The following is a 14,956-nucleotide window of genomic DNA, read 5'->3' as shown; positions in this document are numbered from 1 at the left end:
TTTGAGCTCCAGGTAGACTACTTGCCAGGACAATATGTTACATCTGGTCAGAGTACTGTTGTTTCAAAAGATAGAATATAGTAACAGTATTAACAACAACTTCAAAAGGTAGAATTTCAGGTAGTATGGAAACGGATTTAGGGAGATATTTTCCAGCATCTCTAAAATCTTACCACTTAGGTGCCTCCATCCCTTACAGTGTTTTTTTCTTTCTTTGTAGTGTTATCTGTTTAGTTTGACAACCTTGAATGGAGCTTGCATCCTCCAAGTAGACCATGGTACCCTTCACAGCATCCTACACGGAGCCCAGGCAGGCATCTATGTCACCTTTCTGGACCCTGTGCGGGCATTTCAGCTTTAGCCCCTGGTAAGTTCTGCTACCAAATCGTGTCTGGTATTGCTGGAACAGCATCAGATCACTACTTGGTCAAAGTCATGAATAGAAAATGGTGGAAGAAAGGATAGAAAATCGCAAAGCTTGAAAGCTTGTTCCTGAGCAATTCTAAAATAAATACATAAATAACCCTTCTCTGTTAACTACATAGCTTGGTTAGATTTTTTGTTAGAGGTTTGGTAATTTACTGTTCTCCTTGAATATGATTATGAAATAGAAACAGTTAGAAAGAGCTGTTAGAAACTTTTTCTAGCTTAAATTTGAAATTGAATGTGCCCTTAAGCTCCCCAGAACAGCTGATTACAATGTTGTCCATGTGTACTATTATGTAGACACAAAAATGTACATCTGTTTATTCAGTGGATGCAGAATAGCCTTATTTCTAATGAATATATTTTATATTGAGTGAAATTTGGTAGTGTTGGGAAAAAACAAGCTTTTTAGAGCCTCGTGAACCCAGCTTCCTCACTTTTAATGGGCCTTAAAAGGATGAGCCACTTTTTTGGGGTAACACAGGCAGTAAGCAGCCATCTGAGAGCCAGATTCAAGCCTGAGTGATTCCAACACCTCTATTCCTAAGTAGTACATGCCAGCCTCTCCAAAATAAGAGTTGCCATTTATCAAGCATCTAGTCTCTGTACCGTATTTTACAACATTATAACCTAATCACCCAAAACATCCTATGGTAAACATTTCTGCACTGAATTGAAATATATTTTGTATTTTGCCACATGTTGTTGATCTTACTACCAATATATATACATGTGTCAAATTATGCCTCAGGTAGGTTTCTCCATGAGGTCAGGGATGGTGACTTACTTATTTTATCCCCTAGAGCAGCTAACACTGTGCCTTAGCCAGAATAAGTGCCCAGAAAGTTTGATAGATTGCCATTGGATTTGAGAATATATTTTTTTATCCACTTAAATTTAATAGACCATGGGTATCTAATATCTACTAGATATGCTACTAGTTTTGAGTAGCTATATCTATGCTACTAGTTTGGAATAAATAGTAAAATTTTAGCTCTGATGCCAATTCTTAAAAGCTTAAAGCCAAAAGATCAAGACAAGTTTTATAAATGTTTCATAGAATAGTGAGCATGATAAATAAATGCCTCTTTGTCTTGGCCAGAATTAATCTTACTGTGGTCTGAGCTGTTGGAATTTCTGTTATTACAATTGTATCCTGGTTCATCCAGATGTATTATTCTCTGTTACCTAGTCCACATGTTCCTCGAGGATTTAGAATAAGGACTCAGTAAATACTTAATTGAATTGAATGTATAAATCAATAAATACCTCCAAGAGTTGCAGGTGAGAGGAGAGTATTGGAATAACAAAGCCAGACAATGAATCAGATTAGTTAGGGGAAAGTTTTGAGATTTAAATGAGTCTCAGGCTGCAATTTAAATAAGATTAATTGGAAAACATGGAGAGTGATTTACGCAAATGAGTCAGTCTAGGCTGTCTTAAGAGTTGGCAAAGGAACCAAAAGGAGGAACCAAAGGAAGAAAGCTTACCCAGAATATAGCACAGGAATGGTGTATGGAAGGAAGTGAGAGCAAATGGAGTGGAATCAAATGTGAGCAACCCAATGAGAGTTTAATAGATATTACTAAAGGATTTTTATACTCCATATTCAATCTTCTTTCTTTCCACATACTATTAGGATACGAATTGCATTTTTTTGATCATACCAAGTGGTTTGCAGGATCTCAGTTCCCTGATCAGGCATCGAACCTGGGCCCTCAGCAGTGAAAGCACAGAGTCCTAACCACTGAACCACCAGGGAATTCCCATGAATTGCATTTTTGATTGGATACAAATCTTTCACAAAGATCTCTTGCTTGCAATATATTTTTTCATAACTTTATAAACATCAGTAGCATGCTTATTTTTAAAATATTCCCAAGGACTCATATTTCATGAAAATTATGTTTGTAAACCAGACACGGTCAGTTGAACAAATACCACAGTATAAGATCCATAACAATTCCATAATTGTGTATTCTTATCCTGATGAATTAGGAGTTATGGTACATCTTTTCTCTTATCAAGAACCAATGCCTCATGGGGACACTGTTTGACACTGCCTAATGCAGTCAGGATGGGAAAAGAACTGGGCCATCTTCTGATGAGAAATGCAGGTTTTAGGAGAACTCAGCTTTTCTCAGCATGGATATAATGACGCAGGGGGATAGCATGTCTTCAGTATCTATTTGGTTGCAGACACTGTGCTATGCATTTTCTTACACCTCAATGTCATCTTTTAGAAAGGGGGAAACTGAGCCCACAGAGGTCAACTGCACACCCAATGACTCACTACCAGGAACCGGCAAAGCTGGGATTCAAACCCAAGTCTTACTCCAAAGGCAGTGCTTTACCTGCTACAAACACTGCCTTTCTACATCATGCAGAAGTACCTTAGGGTTATTTTCGCCTGCTATAATCCCCACAAGTAGGAAAACAGAGACCAAGAAAAAGGAAGTGAATTGAACCTACCATAATTCTGTCATATTTCACTAAGCTATTTCTTATTAAAATCAGTGTAAAAGGTGAGCAGTATATACTGTTGCTCAAAATGAGCAAAAGTAGTAATCTTGCTGAAATAAAACAGCACTATTTCATAGTTTTATAATTTGCCCTTTCATTTTTCTTCCATTCAATTTGAAGATTACACTAGTCCTTTGAACACTTATAGTATAGCAAACTTCGACATGACTAAGAACTGGAACCTCATCTCTGGCTCACAATTATTCCAATTGATCGGGCTGTTTGGCTGCACAGATTGAATAGTTATAGGAAAATAAGTCAATCAGTTGTACAGTACATGAACCTCTGAAAGCCACATGCATCACTTATCTTTGAAATTTTTTTTTTTTTGGCTGTGCCGTGCAGCATGTGAGATCTTAGTTTCCCCGACCAGGGATAGAGTCTGTGCCCCCTGCATTGGGAGCTCAGAGTCTTAACCACTGGACCGCCAGGAAAGTCCCTGCATTACTTATCTTTAATTCATTCAGCATGGTTTGGCATTCAATAACTTATAGAAATAAATGCTGAGGAGAAAAAAAATAGGCTTTTCTGACAGAAATTAATACCAGTTAAACCTTGAAGAGTCTTCAAACACTGGACCTTTCTTTCTTTTGTACTGTCATTAATGTTCAGAAGGCAAAATAAATGCTGAACAATCAACGACAATTGTGGGTCAGAATGAATTACAACCACATTCCCAAAGGAGATGAGAAAAAAGAATGAAACAAAACTGTATGGACTATAGGTCCAGTAGAGCTTTTACTTGAACACATTTGATTGGCGGTCCCTGGGGGTAACAGGCCCCTCCAGGTGTGGAACTAATGATGTCTTACCCGTCCTTAAGAATCCCAGGAAAATCCTCAGTGAGATTCCTGGAACTTGTACTCAGGGTGCCCATTGCCTACCAATCACTCATTTTGTAAAATAGAGGGTCTCCGTGAAGAGAGACTGTTTGCATATGAATGCCCTAACACTAGAAATAAATATCCACTTTAACTTGATGACCCTGCATAACCTCACATCATTGAAAATTTCTGGAGCTTCTCTGCTTTGAACAGCTCAGTCTGAGTCCAGCAATATTCTCTGTCATCCAGTGTCTCAGGATTTTAAATACAGAGCCTTGAAAATCTTATTAGTCAACTTACTGTCAAATTCCTAAAATGCAAGCCTCATTTAGAGAGTCACATGCTACTTCCAGAACGGACTGTGGCTTCTTTTTCAGTGTGTGGAGCCCAATAGACCAATCAATTGGAAATCCCAGTTCTCTTTACTGACTAGACTTACTCTCAAGGTTGAAAGGAGATGGTAAGATATTGAATTCATATGTCTCATTATTAAGTAATTTTTAGGAACATGGCCCATGTGAGAAAATGCTTTGTTTTTATTCCTCATTTCTAAGAATATCTGGAGCGAAAAGTGTCAAAGAGAAAGTCAGTCTCTCCCACATTGGTCTGTGATAGGAAGTTCAATAAATATCCCCCATTTTACATTATATGTCTGGTCCCACTTATTAGATATACAACAAACTTCTAAATGATGCCAAAACTCCTGTGTACTTATCCAAATCTTCAGTAAGCTCTTGGCCTTTTACAGTTCACTCATGTTTAATAGGCATCAGGTCCATTAAACTTAGTTGTAACCATACTGTCTCTGCTTAACAGTAAGTGGAAAAGAATGGATGCCACAAACTTTAATATTCAGAAGGCCTGTTCTAATCTGGATTTTTACTGGAAGACTGTGTCCAGCTCTATGCTCCAAAGGCCTAGAGGCAAGGAGAATTTGGATAGAGCTCATTAAGGCCCTTATTGGGTGCTGGGAATATTCAATCCAGAAAAGAAAGTAATGAAGAATTGCCTTATGTATTTAAAAAGGTGAGTAGGGAGTTCCCTGGTGACCTAGTGGTTAGAATTCTGGGCTTTCACTGCCGTGGCCTGGGTTCAATCCCTGGGGAACTGAGATCCCACAAGCCACGCAAGTGCAGCTGAATAAATAAGTAAGTAAGTAAGTAAATAAAAAAATAATTTTTTTAAAAAGGTGAGTAAATGAAGTTATTTTAGAATAAAGTGGGGTATCACTCAAGTTTTTCATAAGAAACTATTTTCTAACTCGTAAAATTATTTGATCTCATATTGAAAGCTAGTTGTAACTATGGATTCTTCTCTGATATATACAAAATGGAGCAAGTCTCAGGGACTTGGGTCGATTTCTGAATCTTTCATGAAGAAGTGTGGTTAGATTAGGTATTTTCTGAAGTTTTTTCCCAATTCTAGGTTTCTAATACTGGTAGCCAAATAAATATACAGTCTTCTTATAAGCCTACTATTGTAAATACAAGTAATGTTTAAGTAAATCTAGAAATGTGATGAAATAAATTGCAGAAAGTGACATTGCCATTTACTTCTAAATAGAGAAGATTTATATATAGTCATCCCTTTAAATAAAAATATAGAAACCAAACCAGTTAACTACATATTGTACAAAAGTAAAAGCAAATAGTACAAGATGAGACAATGAGACTCTTACTGTATAAACTCAGAGAGGTTATCATAAATAGGCACTTACTCAGAAGATTAAAAATTCTGAAAGATAAGCAGTTTGCTACAAGGTCACTCAAATTGGTAGCCCTAGAAAACATTTGAAAAAGATGAAATTTGTCTTTGGTGCACCTCTACCCCCACATCTCCGGCTTCTAGTACCTTTTAACTGCCATTGGCTGTTCAGAGTCATTCCAAGAAGCAAACGTTGTTTCTGCCCTCTCCACCATAAAGACACACCCTTTGCTTTTAAACTTTTTCAGGTATGATGCCTTCAATTTAACATTTTTAGTCTTGTGTCCCATTATTTTGAATTAAATTGATTAATCTATGCCGGAGGATATATCCTTAACAGGTTATGTAACTGTTACCCTAGTGTTTCTACTGCTGAGAATTCTAGGCTGTTGGTTAGAAAGGGACTGATGTGACCTTTTGTTGCCCCTGGAATCTTACCAATCAGGTGCCCACCTCATCTATATGTTTACACAGGAAAGATGAACTAGCAAACAATCTGGATTTACATGTTGACATATCTATTTCCTTTATTTCTAATCTAAAATTAAATCATTCTTTCAAATATTCTTTTATAACAGACTATTTCTGCAAACTCCTGAAAAGATTTTTTTTAAAGTAAGCCATGTCTAATTCATTTAACAATGATTACAATATACTGATCTTACCATATGAATTGGAAAGGTTTGTTAATTATGTCTCTAATGGAAAATTTAATTTTCTTTGCTTCATTAATTGACAAAGATTTTCAGGGATTTGAATTTTAAAGAGGATTAATGATAGGTGATTCCAAGAATACTCATATGTGTCCTGGGCAATTGCAATAAATTGAAGAGATTTATTTATTTACCAGGATTTAAAGCTGCACCCAATTTTTATTTGTCAAAGAACACATTGCTTCTGAGGGCTAAAAGCAACAATTGCTTTAACAAGGTCATTTAACAATTAAGTTTTTTTGGTGTTGCTGTTATTTGTTTTGTTTTGTTTGATAGAGAATGTTCAGATAATATTTGAAACATAAAGAATTGTTGGATAGGAAAGAAGTATTTAGTACAGATGAAATTATGAAGATTCTGTTCTTCTTGTTATATCTTTGGGCAACACTTTTCAAGGTTAGCATAGAGAGGTAAGTTCTAGGACACTGTGGAGAAGTCTGCCACTATGAGCAAAAGGCTGTGATGGAAAATTGCTCTAAAATTACCTCCGATATGAAAAGTTCATTATTATGTTTATTTACTTGTATTTATTTGCACCTCTTACCAGTTGCATCTCTTATTCAACCAAATATGTTATATTTATTAAGTGAAATAATATATTTGAAAATGATTTTAAAATGCTATAGCACTTTAAAGATACAGGATCAAATTATAATTCGTTTTCAGCAGGAATAAATTTGCCTATTTGTTTCCCAACAACTGAACATCTTTCTGTATTTGGGCTCCATGACTAATATGCTATTAGAATTTTACTTTCTTATCTTATATATGTTTCTCTAATTAGAAAGGAATCTGAAAAAGTCAGAGACTGTTTTGCCCCAGTGTTCTTAAAACGAATCATTCACTACAATCTGTAATTACACTTACTATGTTACCACTAAACTCTTTTTAGCCACCCTTATTGTTTATACCTGCAAAAAATCCAACAAGAAGTCCTGCCTGGATACAAATTAGTGCAGTGGCCTTTGCTGTCTTACTTGTATTTCTAGAAACAGAGCTTAAATGTGAAATTAAAATCACCCCCATTCAATAAGTACATAATGTTTGTGTATTGCAGATCATAGTCCTTTAGCAGGAATAATAATGCAGCTTTACTTTTTATGGGAAATGGTTAATAAAACCTCAACAAATGGATGCAACTCTTCAGAATGGCTCTCAAATGGGCAGTGCTGAAAATTGATCTGGTTACTTGTCAATTGCATTATTCAGAGATTACATCAGCATCAAAGCTGTAGCCAATGCTGGCTCATTGCCCACCCCATGATAACCTTTGATAAAAAACCAACTCTGTAAAGATATAAGCATCTCCAGGACTGCAATTTGAGCTATGAAACCTAATTAAACAACTTTCTACCAGGCTCATTAATAAGCACTGAACCAGATTCTATGCAAACACCTGAACACATGACAGTGATTGCTAACAAAACATTTCATAGCATATCGTCACCAGTAAGTCATTCTAGAGGAAAAGCAGGCAGTTGGCTGAGACAGTTTTCATAATATCTATTTCTGATTTTGTTTATGATCCATTATATAGACTAGCTTATTAGATTATTGCTAACTGAAATCCCAAATTGAAATCTGTTGGCAATGGCATGCTCTTTGATGTTCCTCAAACAATTCTGTTCTGTTACATCAGTACACAAGACATCATGCTTCTTTACCTGGGGGGTTATGTTCATTGAGAATCACAAGTGATGCTGGTGTAGGTCTTCTTTTCCTGATCTGTGAACAACAAAGGCCCAGCTAAGGTCAGAGACTGTCAGACTCTCTTCCAGGTTACTCTACAGCTTGCAAGGCTGTCCCATCCTCATCTTTTCCCAACATAAAGAGCAAATTTCTGGGGGGCACACAGTAGGTGCTCGCTAATTTTATTTTGAATAATAGAAAGCCAGACAGTAGAACTGTAAGATATTAATATCACCTTCTTTGATCAAAAAGCTGCATTTCCACAGAAAAGAAATAGTTGTATGTAACCAAATGATACCACTGAATACTAATATGCAGTGAAGGTACAGGGATGACTTGCTAATTTTAGTGCCTCTCTTGGAGCCTCATAAATTGATGAAGCTTTCAAGATCCATTACACATACTTCTAAACGGGGTAAGAGAAGCTTAGAAAACTCAAATTTCCAGCAGGTTAAATTTAACAGCATACGTTCTTAACTTCAATTAATATTATAAACTTTTCTTATTTTCTGTAGTATTATTTAGAACAAATTAACACATAAAGAATGAATATGGATCTTACAAAAGTATATAATTCACTTAAAACTAATAGGTTTGGTGTGGGGTTTTTTTCCCTTATTTTAGGAGTTACAAGAACATATTATGATTAGAATTTCTAATGTATCCTTGATTTTTTAAATATATAAGTAAATTCCCAAATCAGTAGGATAGTGGATAAATTTTAAACAATGATATCTTGTCCAGGATAGAACCAATGCCCCATTCAACATAGATACATGTTCAAGGTTGTATTTATCTGGCTTGAGTTTGGGTGAATCTACTTCAGATTATCAAAACATCCTAGGAAGTTGAGAGTCTCAGATTCAATAATTACTTTTAAGACTTTGTATATAATATTTGGAAGAGGATTCAGGAATAATTTAGGCTTTAAGAAATTAATGAATTAGGTAGCAGACCCCATAAATTTGTTTTTGCCTCCTCACTGTTGTAATTTTACCACAAATAATCTTTTAAGTGGTTCCATTGAATCAAGAGTCTAAGTAAATCTGAATATGAAAGGTGATACAGTAAACCAATCTCACATGAGAGAGAGAGAGATAGAAATAAAGATATATAGGCATATTAGACTTGGAAAAAATCCAGGTTGTGTTAAAGTACCATTTTTAATACCTGAATAAAATGTTTCTTAAATTATACATATACCTATGATCCTATAATATATTACATATAATTACTGCTTTGGATACACAATGAAAACATTAAAATGAAACATTAAGCCTGTAATCTGAAATTATTCCAAGATTTAATGCTTTCATTGTTAAATGAATAATAATAAATAATTTTATTATAAATAATAAAATAAAAGCTTGCTAATTTTGAAAAAAAATTTTTGAAGTTTCTCTAAATGTTGAAACTGTTATTTTAATAAGCAAAAGCAAACAGATTTTTGGATCCCAATCTAAACTGCTAATATAACCATTTTTCCTTAATGGGTGCTAATTTGTATCACATGAATTGCTGCCTTTTAGCCAGTAGCTCCCCCAATGCAACTCAAATACAAGTGCATGTGGAAACGAAATTATTTCTCGTTCATATATCCTGGGAAGTCACAAAGTTAGGCAAATTCAAGAGGTGGAGAAGCTTTCAGTTAATAACAAGAATATACGTCTGTATTACTTACATACAGGAGCTGGTCCCCACCCAGTTCCACTTACCTGTTCAGCTGCTTCAGGTGCAATCTGACTCTGGAATAAAGGCACAGCAAATTGTATCTTTTTGGGACTGTTGGGCTCCATGACAATGATGAGAATTAGAGATGTGAAGGGCTCAGGAAGACTAACCCCAGGTGGTGTCTGGGATGTGTTTCCTCAGGCGCACTCCACCCCGCTACACAGAGTGCTTCGTAATAAATAGCTGTAATTCTAGAGAAAGCAAGTGAAGATGCCGAGGTCTGAGTAACTCCCTTCTTCAACATCCACAGTGATGCCTGGCTTGCCTGTTCCCCCACCAATCCCTTAGATCCTCTCAGCACAATACAGAAAGGAACTGTAAGCTAATTGTGTGCCTCTTCACTAATATACACATGCCAAACATTCACTCAGCAGCTAATTGAAAATGCAATGCTAGCCTTGAAGGACCTGCTGCCTCGGGATTTGAAAGAAAGGCTCTATCCACTGTACATTACTAACCGGCTGCTCAAAAGTGCAATGTAAGCTCCCTCTGAGTATTGCAGGGATGGGCCATTCATTATTGATGAACATAAAGCAGTAAGTTTTTAGAGTTGGGGGCAGGGTTTGGGTGTAGGATCATTTCATTTCTCTTGGAGAACCTTATCCGTCAGACACCTTTGTTATTTCACATCCAGCTACCAAATTGATGAATTGCCATGGAGGGTAAGCCACAACCAATAATATCAGCTATATTTATGCTGTGAGATCTGGTTAGGTAAGACTGATCATGGGATGCAGAGCGTCTGTGGTGGAGTGAGGAAAACATTGCCCTCAGGACTGAGCAGATCTCAGTTCAAGTTCCATCCCTACCACTAACAAGCTCTGTGGCCTCAAGCAAATCAGAAGCTACATCTAGGCCGCCATACCTTCCTCAGAAAAACAAGGAGATTGGACTTAGTGACCTTTAAGCTCCTGTTCTGTTCCAGCATTCTATAATTGTAGTCCACAGTTTTCATTAGAGTGGAAAGTATTGGACAGCTAAATTTAGCAAATGGCTTGAAAGTCACGGCTGCTGCAATGACCTCTATTTATTTCGTGGTGGAGCCAGTTATATCCTCTGATTTGGAAGAATACAGAAGTGACTAGAAGACATTAGTGGAAACCTAATGGGATCCAGGATTGCGATTTATTGCCAATAGTGGGAATACATGTAAACAAAAGGTCTTAGGGGAAAAAAGTGTAAAAGTGGAAATCTTCAGAATGATAGAGGATGATGGTTATATTGGCTAGTGGTGAAGGTAGAGGGGGCCACTGGCCTGCTCTTCACATCTGTTAATATCTAAGGAGAGGCAATAGCACAGCCAGATGGCTTCATGCATTCAACTCCTTTTGCAAAGGAAGGCTGAAAATGAAGCTGCTTTAATAGGAGAAAGAACTTCTTGAATTCTTTATTTGAAAGATAGGGTTTGATGAATGATAGACTTTTATATATATATATATATATATATATATATATATATATATATATATATTTTACATATTCATTCCCCCTGTATGTGTGTATATGTGCAGAACCTTACTCAGTGCCTAGACTATGCAACTGTATTTTTTTTTATGTTTCAAACTTTTTATTTTTATTTATTTGTTTTTTACATCTTTATTGGAGTATAATTGCTTTACAATGGTGTGTTAGTTTCTGCTTTATAACAAAGTGAATCAGTTATACATATACATATGTTCCCATACCTCTTCCATCTTGCATCTCCCTCCCTCCCACCCTCCCTAACCCACCCCTCTAGGTGGTCACAAAGCACGGAGTTGATCTCCCTGTGCTGTGCGGCTACTTCCCACTAGCTATCTATTTTACGTTTGGTAGTGTATATATGTCCATGCCACTCTCTCACTTTGTCACAGCTTACCCTTCCCCCTCCGCATATCCTCAAGTCCATTCTCTAGTAGGTCTGTGTCTTTATTCCTGTCTTACCCCTAGGCTCTTCATGACTTTTTTTTTCTTAGATTCCATATATATGTATTAGCATACAGTATTTGTCTTTCTCTTTCTGACTTACTTCACTCTGTATGACAGACTCTAAGTCCATCCACCTCACTACAAATAACTCAATTTTGTTTCTTTTTATGGCTGAGTAATATTCCATTGTCTATATGTGCCACATCTTCCTTATCCATTAATCTCTCGATGGACACTTAGGTTGTTTCCATCTCCTGGCTATTGTAAATAGAGCTGCAATGAACATTTTGGTACATGACTATTTTTGAATTATGGTTTTCTCAGGGTATATGCCCAGTAGTGGGATTGCTGGGTCATATGGTAGTTCTACTTGTAGTTTTTTAAGGAACCTCCATACTGTTCTCCATAGTGGCTGTACCAATTCACATTCCCACCAGCAGTGCAAGAGTGTTCCCTTTTCTCCACACCCTCTCCAGCATTTATTGTTTCTGGATCTTTTGATGATGGCCATTCTGACCGGTGTGAGATGATATCTCATTGTAGTTTTGATTTGCATTTCTCTAATGATTAATGATATTGAGCATTCCTTCATGTGTTTGTTGGCAGTCTGTATATCTTCTTTGGAGAAATGTCTATTTAGGTCTTCTGCCCATTTTTGGATTGGATTGTTTTTTTTTGTTACTGAGCTGCATGAGCTGCTTGTAAATTTTGGAGATTAATCCTTTGTCACTTGCTTCATTTGCAGATATTTTCTCCCATTCTAAGGGTTGTCTTTTGGTCTTGTTTATGGTTTCCTTTGCTGTGCAAAAGCTTTGGAGTTTCATTAGGTCCCATTTGTTTATTTTTGTTTTTATTTCCATTTCTCTAGGAGGTGAGTCCAAAAGGATCTTGCTGTGATTTATGTCATAGAGTGTTCTGCCTATGTTTTCCTCTAAGAGTTTGATAGTTTCTGGCCTTACATTTAGGTCTTTAATCCATTTTGAGCTTATTTTTGTGTATGGTGTTAGGGAGTGTTCTAATCTCATACTTCTACATGTAGCTGTCCAGTTTTCCCAGCACCACTTATTGAAAAGGCTGTCCCTTTCTCCACTGTACATTCCTGCCTCCTTTATCAAGGACCATATGTGTGTGGGTTTATCTTTGGGCTTTTTATCCTGTTCCATTGATCTATCTTTCTGTTTTTGTGCCAGTACCATACTGTCTTGATTACTGTAGCTTTGTAGTATAGTCTGAAGTCAGGGAGCCTGATTCCTCCAGCTCCGTTTTTCATTCTCAAGATTGCTTTGGCTATCTGGGGTCTTTTGTGTTTTCATACAAATTGTGAAATTTTTTGTTCTAGTTCTGTGAAAAATGCCCGTGGTAATTTGATAGGGATTGCATTGAATCTGTAGATTGCTTTGGGTCGTAGAGTCATTTTCACAATGTTGATTCTTCCAATCCAAGAACATGGTGTATCTCTCCATCTATTTGTATCATATTTAATTTCTTTCATCAGTGTCTTATAATTTTGTGTATACAGGTCTTTTGTCTCCTTAGGTAGGTTTATTCCTAGATATTTTATTCTTTTTGTTGCAGTGGTAAATTGGAGGGTTTCCTTGATTTCACTTTCAGATTTTTCATCATTAGTGTATAGGAAAGCCAGAGATTTCTGTGCTTTAATTTTGTATCCTGCCACTTTTCCAAATTCATGGATTAGCTCTAGTAGTTTTCTGGTAGCATCTTTAGGATTCTCTATGTATAGTATCATGTCATCTGCAAAGAGTGACAGCTTTACTGCTTCTTTTCCGATTCGGATTCCTTTTATTTCCTTTTCTTCTCTGATTGCTGTGGCTAAAACTTCCAAAACTATGTTGAATAAGAGTGGTGAGAGTGGGCAACCTTGTCTTATTCCTGATCTTAGTGGAAATGGTTTCAGTTTTTCACCATTGAGGACGATGTTGGCTGTGGGTTTGTCATGCATGGCCTTTATTATGTTGAGGAAAGTTCCCTCTATACCTACTTTCTGGAGGGTTTTTATCATAAATGGGTGTGGAATTTTCTCGAAAGCTTTGTCTGCATCTATTGAGATGACCATATGGTTTTTCTCCTTCAATTTGTTAATATGGTGTATCACATTGATTGATTTGCGTATATTGAAGAATCCTTGCATTCCTGGAATAAACCCCACTTGATCATGGTGTATGATCCTTTTAATGTGCTGTTGGATTCTGTTTGCTAGTATTTTATTGAGGATTTTTGCATCTATGTTCATCAGTGATATTGGTCTGTAGTTTTCTTTCTTTGTGACATCATTGTCTGGTTTTGGTATCAGGGTGATGGTGGCCTCGCAGAATGAGTTTGGGAGTGTTCCTCCCTTTTGGAAGAGTTTGAGAAGGATAGGTGTTAGCTCTTCTCTAAATGTTTGATAGAATTTGCCTGTGAAGCCATCTGGTCCTGAGCTTTTGTTTGTTGGAAGATTTTTAATCACAGTTTCAATTTCAGTGCTTGTGATTGGTCTGTTCATATTTTCTATTTCTTCCTGATTCAGTCTTGGCAGGTTGTGCATTTCTAAGAATTTGTCCATTTCTTCCAGGTTGTCCATTTTATTGGCATAGAGTTGTTTGTAGTAATCGCTCATGATCTTTTGTATTTCTGCAGTGTCAGTTATTACTTCTCCTTTTTCATTTCTAATTCTATTGGTTTGAGTCTTCTCCCTTTTTTTCTTAATGAGTCTGGCTAATGGTTTATCAATTTTGTTTATCTTCTCAAAAAACTAGCTTTTAGTTTTCTTGATCTTTGTTATCGTTCCCTTCATTTCTTTTTCATTTATTTCTGATCTGATCTTTATGATTTCTGTCCTTCTGCTAACTTTGGGGTGTTTTTGTTCTTCTTTCTCTGATTGCTTTAGGTGCAAGGTTAGGTTGTTTATGCGAGATGTTTCCTGTTTCTTAAGGTAGGATTGTATTGCTATAAACTTCCCTCTTAGAACTGCTTTTGCTGCATCCCATAGGTTTTGGGTCATCGTGTCTCCATTGTCATTTGTTTCTAGGTATTTTTTGATTTCCTCTTTGATTTCTTCAGTGATCCCTTCGTTATTAAGTAGTGTATTGTTTAGCCTCCATGTGTTTGTATTTTTTACAGATCTTTTCCTGTAATTGATATCTAGTCTCATAGCGTTGTGGTCGGAAAAGATACTTGATACAATTTCAATTTTCTAAAATTTACCAAGGTTTGATTTGTGACCCTAAATATGATCTATCCTGGAGAATGTTCCACTTGCACTTGAGAAGAAAGTGTATTCTGTTGTTTTTGGATGGAATGTCCTATAAATATCAATTAAGTCCGTCTTGTTTAATGTATCATTTAAAGCTTGTGTTTCCTTATTTATTTTCATGTTGGATGATGTGTCCATTGGTAAAAGTGGGGTGTTAAAGTCCCCTACTATGAATGTGTTACTGT

General features: G+C 36.4%; 1 protein-coding gene across 3 annotated transcripts in view; it reads right to left on the bottom strand.

Annotated features, from left to right (window-relative positions):
- Positions 1–9,675, bottom strand: part of PPP1R1C (protein phosphatase 1 regulatory inhibitor subunit 1C) — a gene marked incomplete at both ends in the record, with an annotated part of 119,669 nt that extends 109,994 nt beyond the window's left edge. For 2 of the 3 annotated variants that reach the window (XM_079709922.1, XM_079709923.1), the window contains 2 exons: positions 7,855–7,915; positions 9,595–9,675. In XM_079709922.1, coding sequence (XP_079566048.1) covers positions 7,855–7,915; positions 9,595–9,675 — 142 coding nt within the window. Of the gene's footprint in view, positions 1–7,854; positions 7,937–9,594 lie in introns of all 3 variants that reach the window. The other variant, XM_079709921.1, reaches the window with a different exon arrangement.
- Positions 9,676–14,956: the final 5,281 nt, after the last annotated feature.

This window comes from Hyperoodon ampullatus, assembly GCF_949752795.1.
Source record: "Hyperoodon ampullatus genome assembly, chromosome: 8".
NCBI classification, from domain to species: domain Eukaryota; kingdom Metazoa; phylum Chordata; class Mammalia; order Artiodactyla; family Ziphiidae; genus Hyperoodon; species Hyperoodon ampullatus.
Note: the sequence above shows the minus strand (reverse complement) of the source record. Positions and strands in the feature narration are given on the sequence as shown.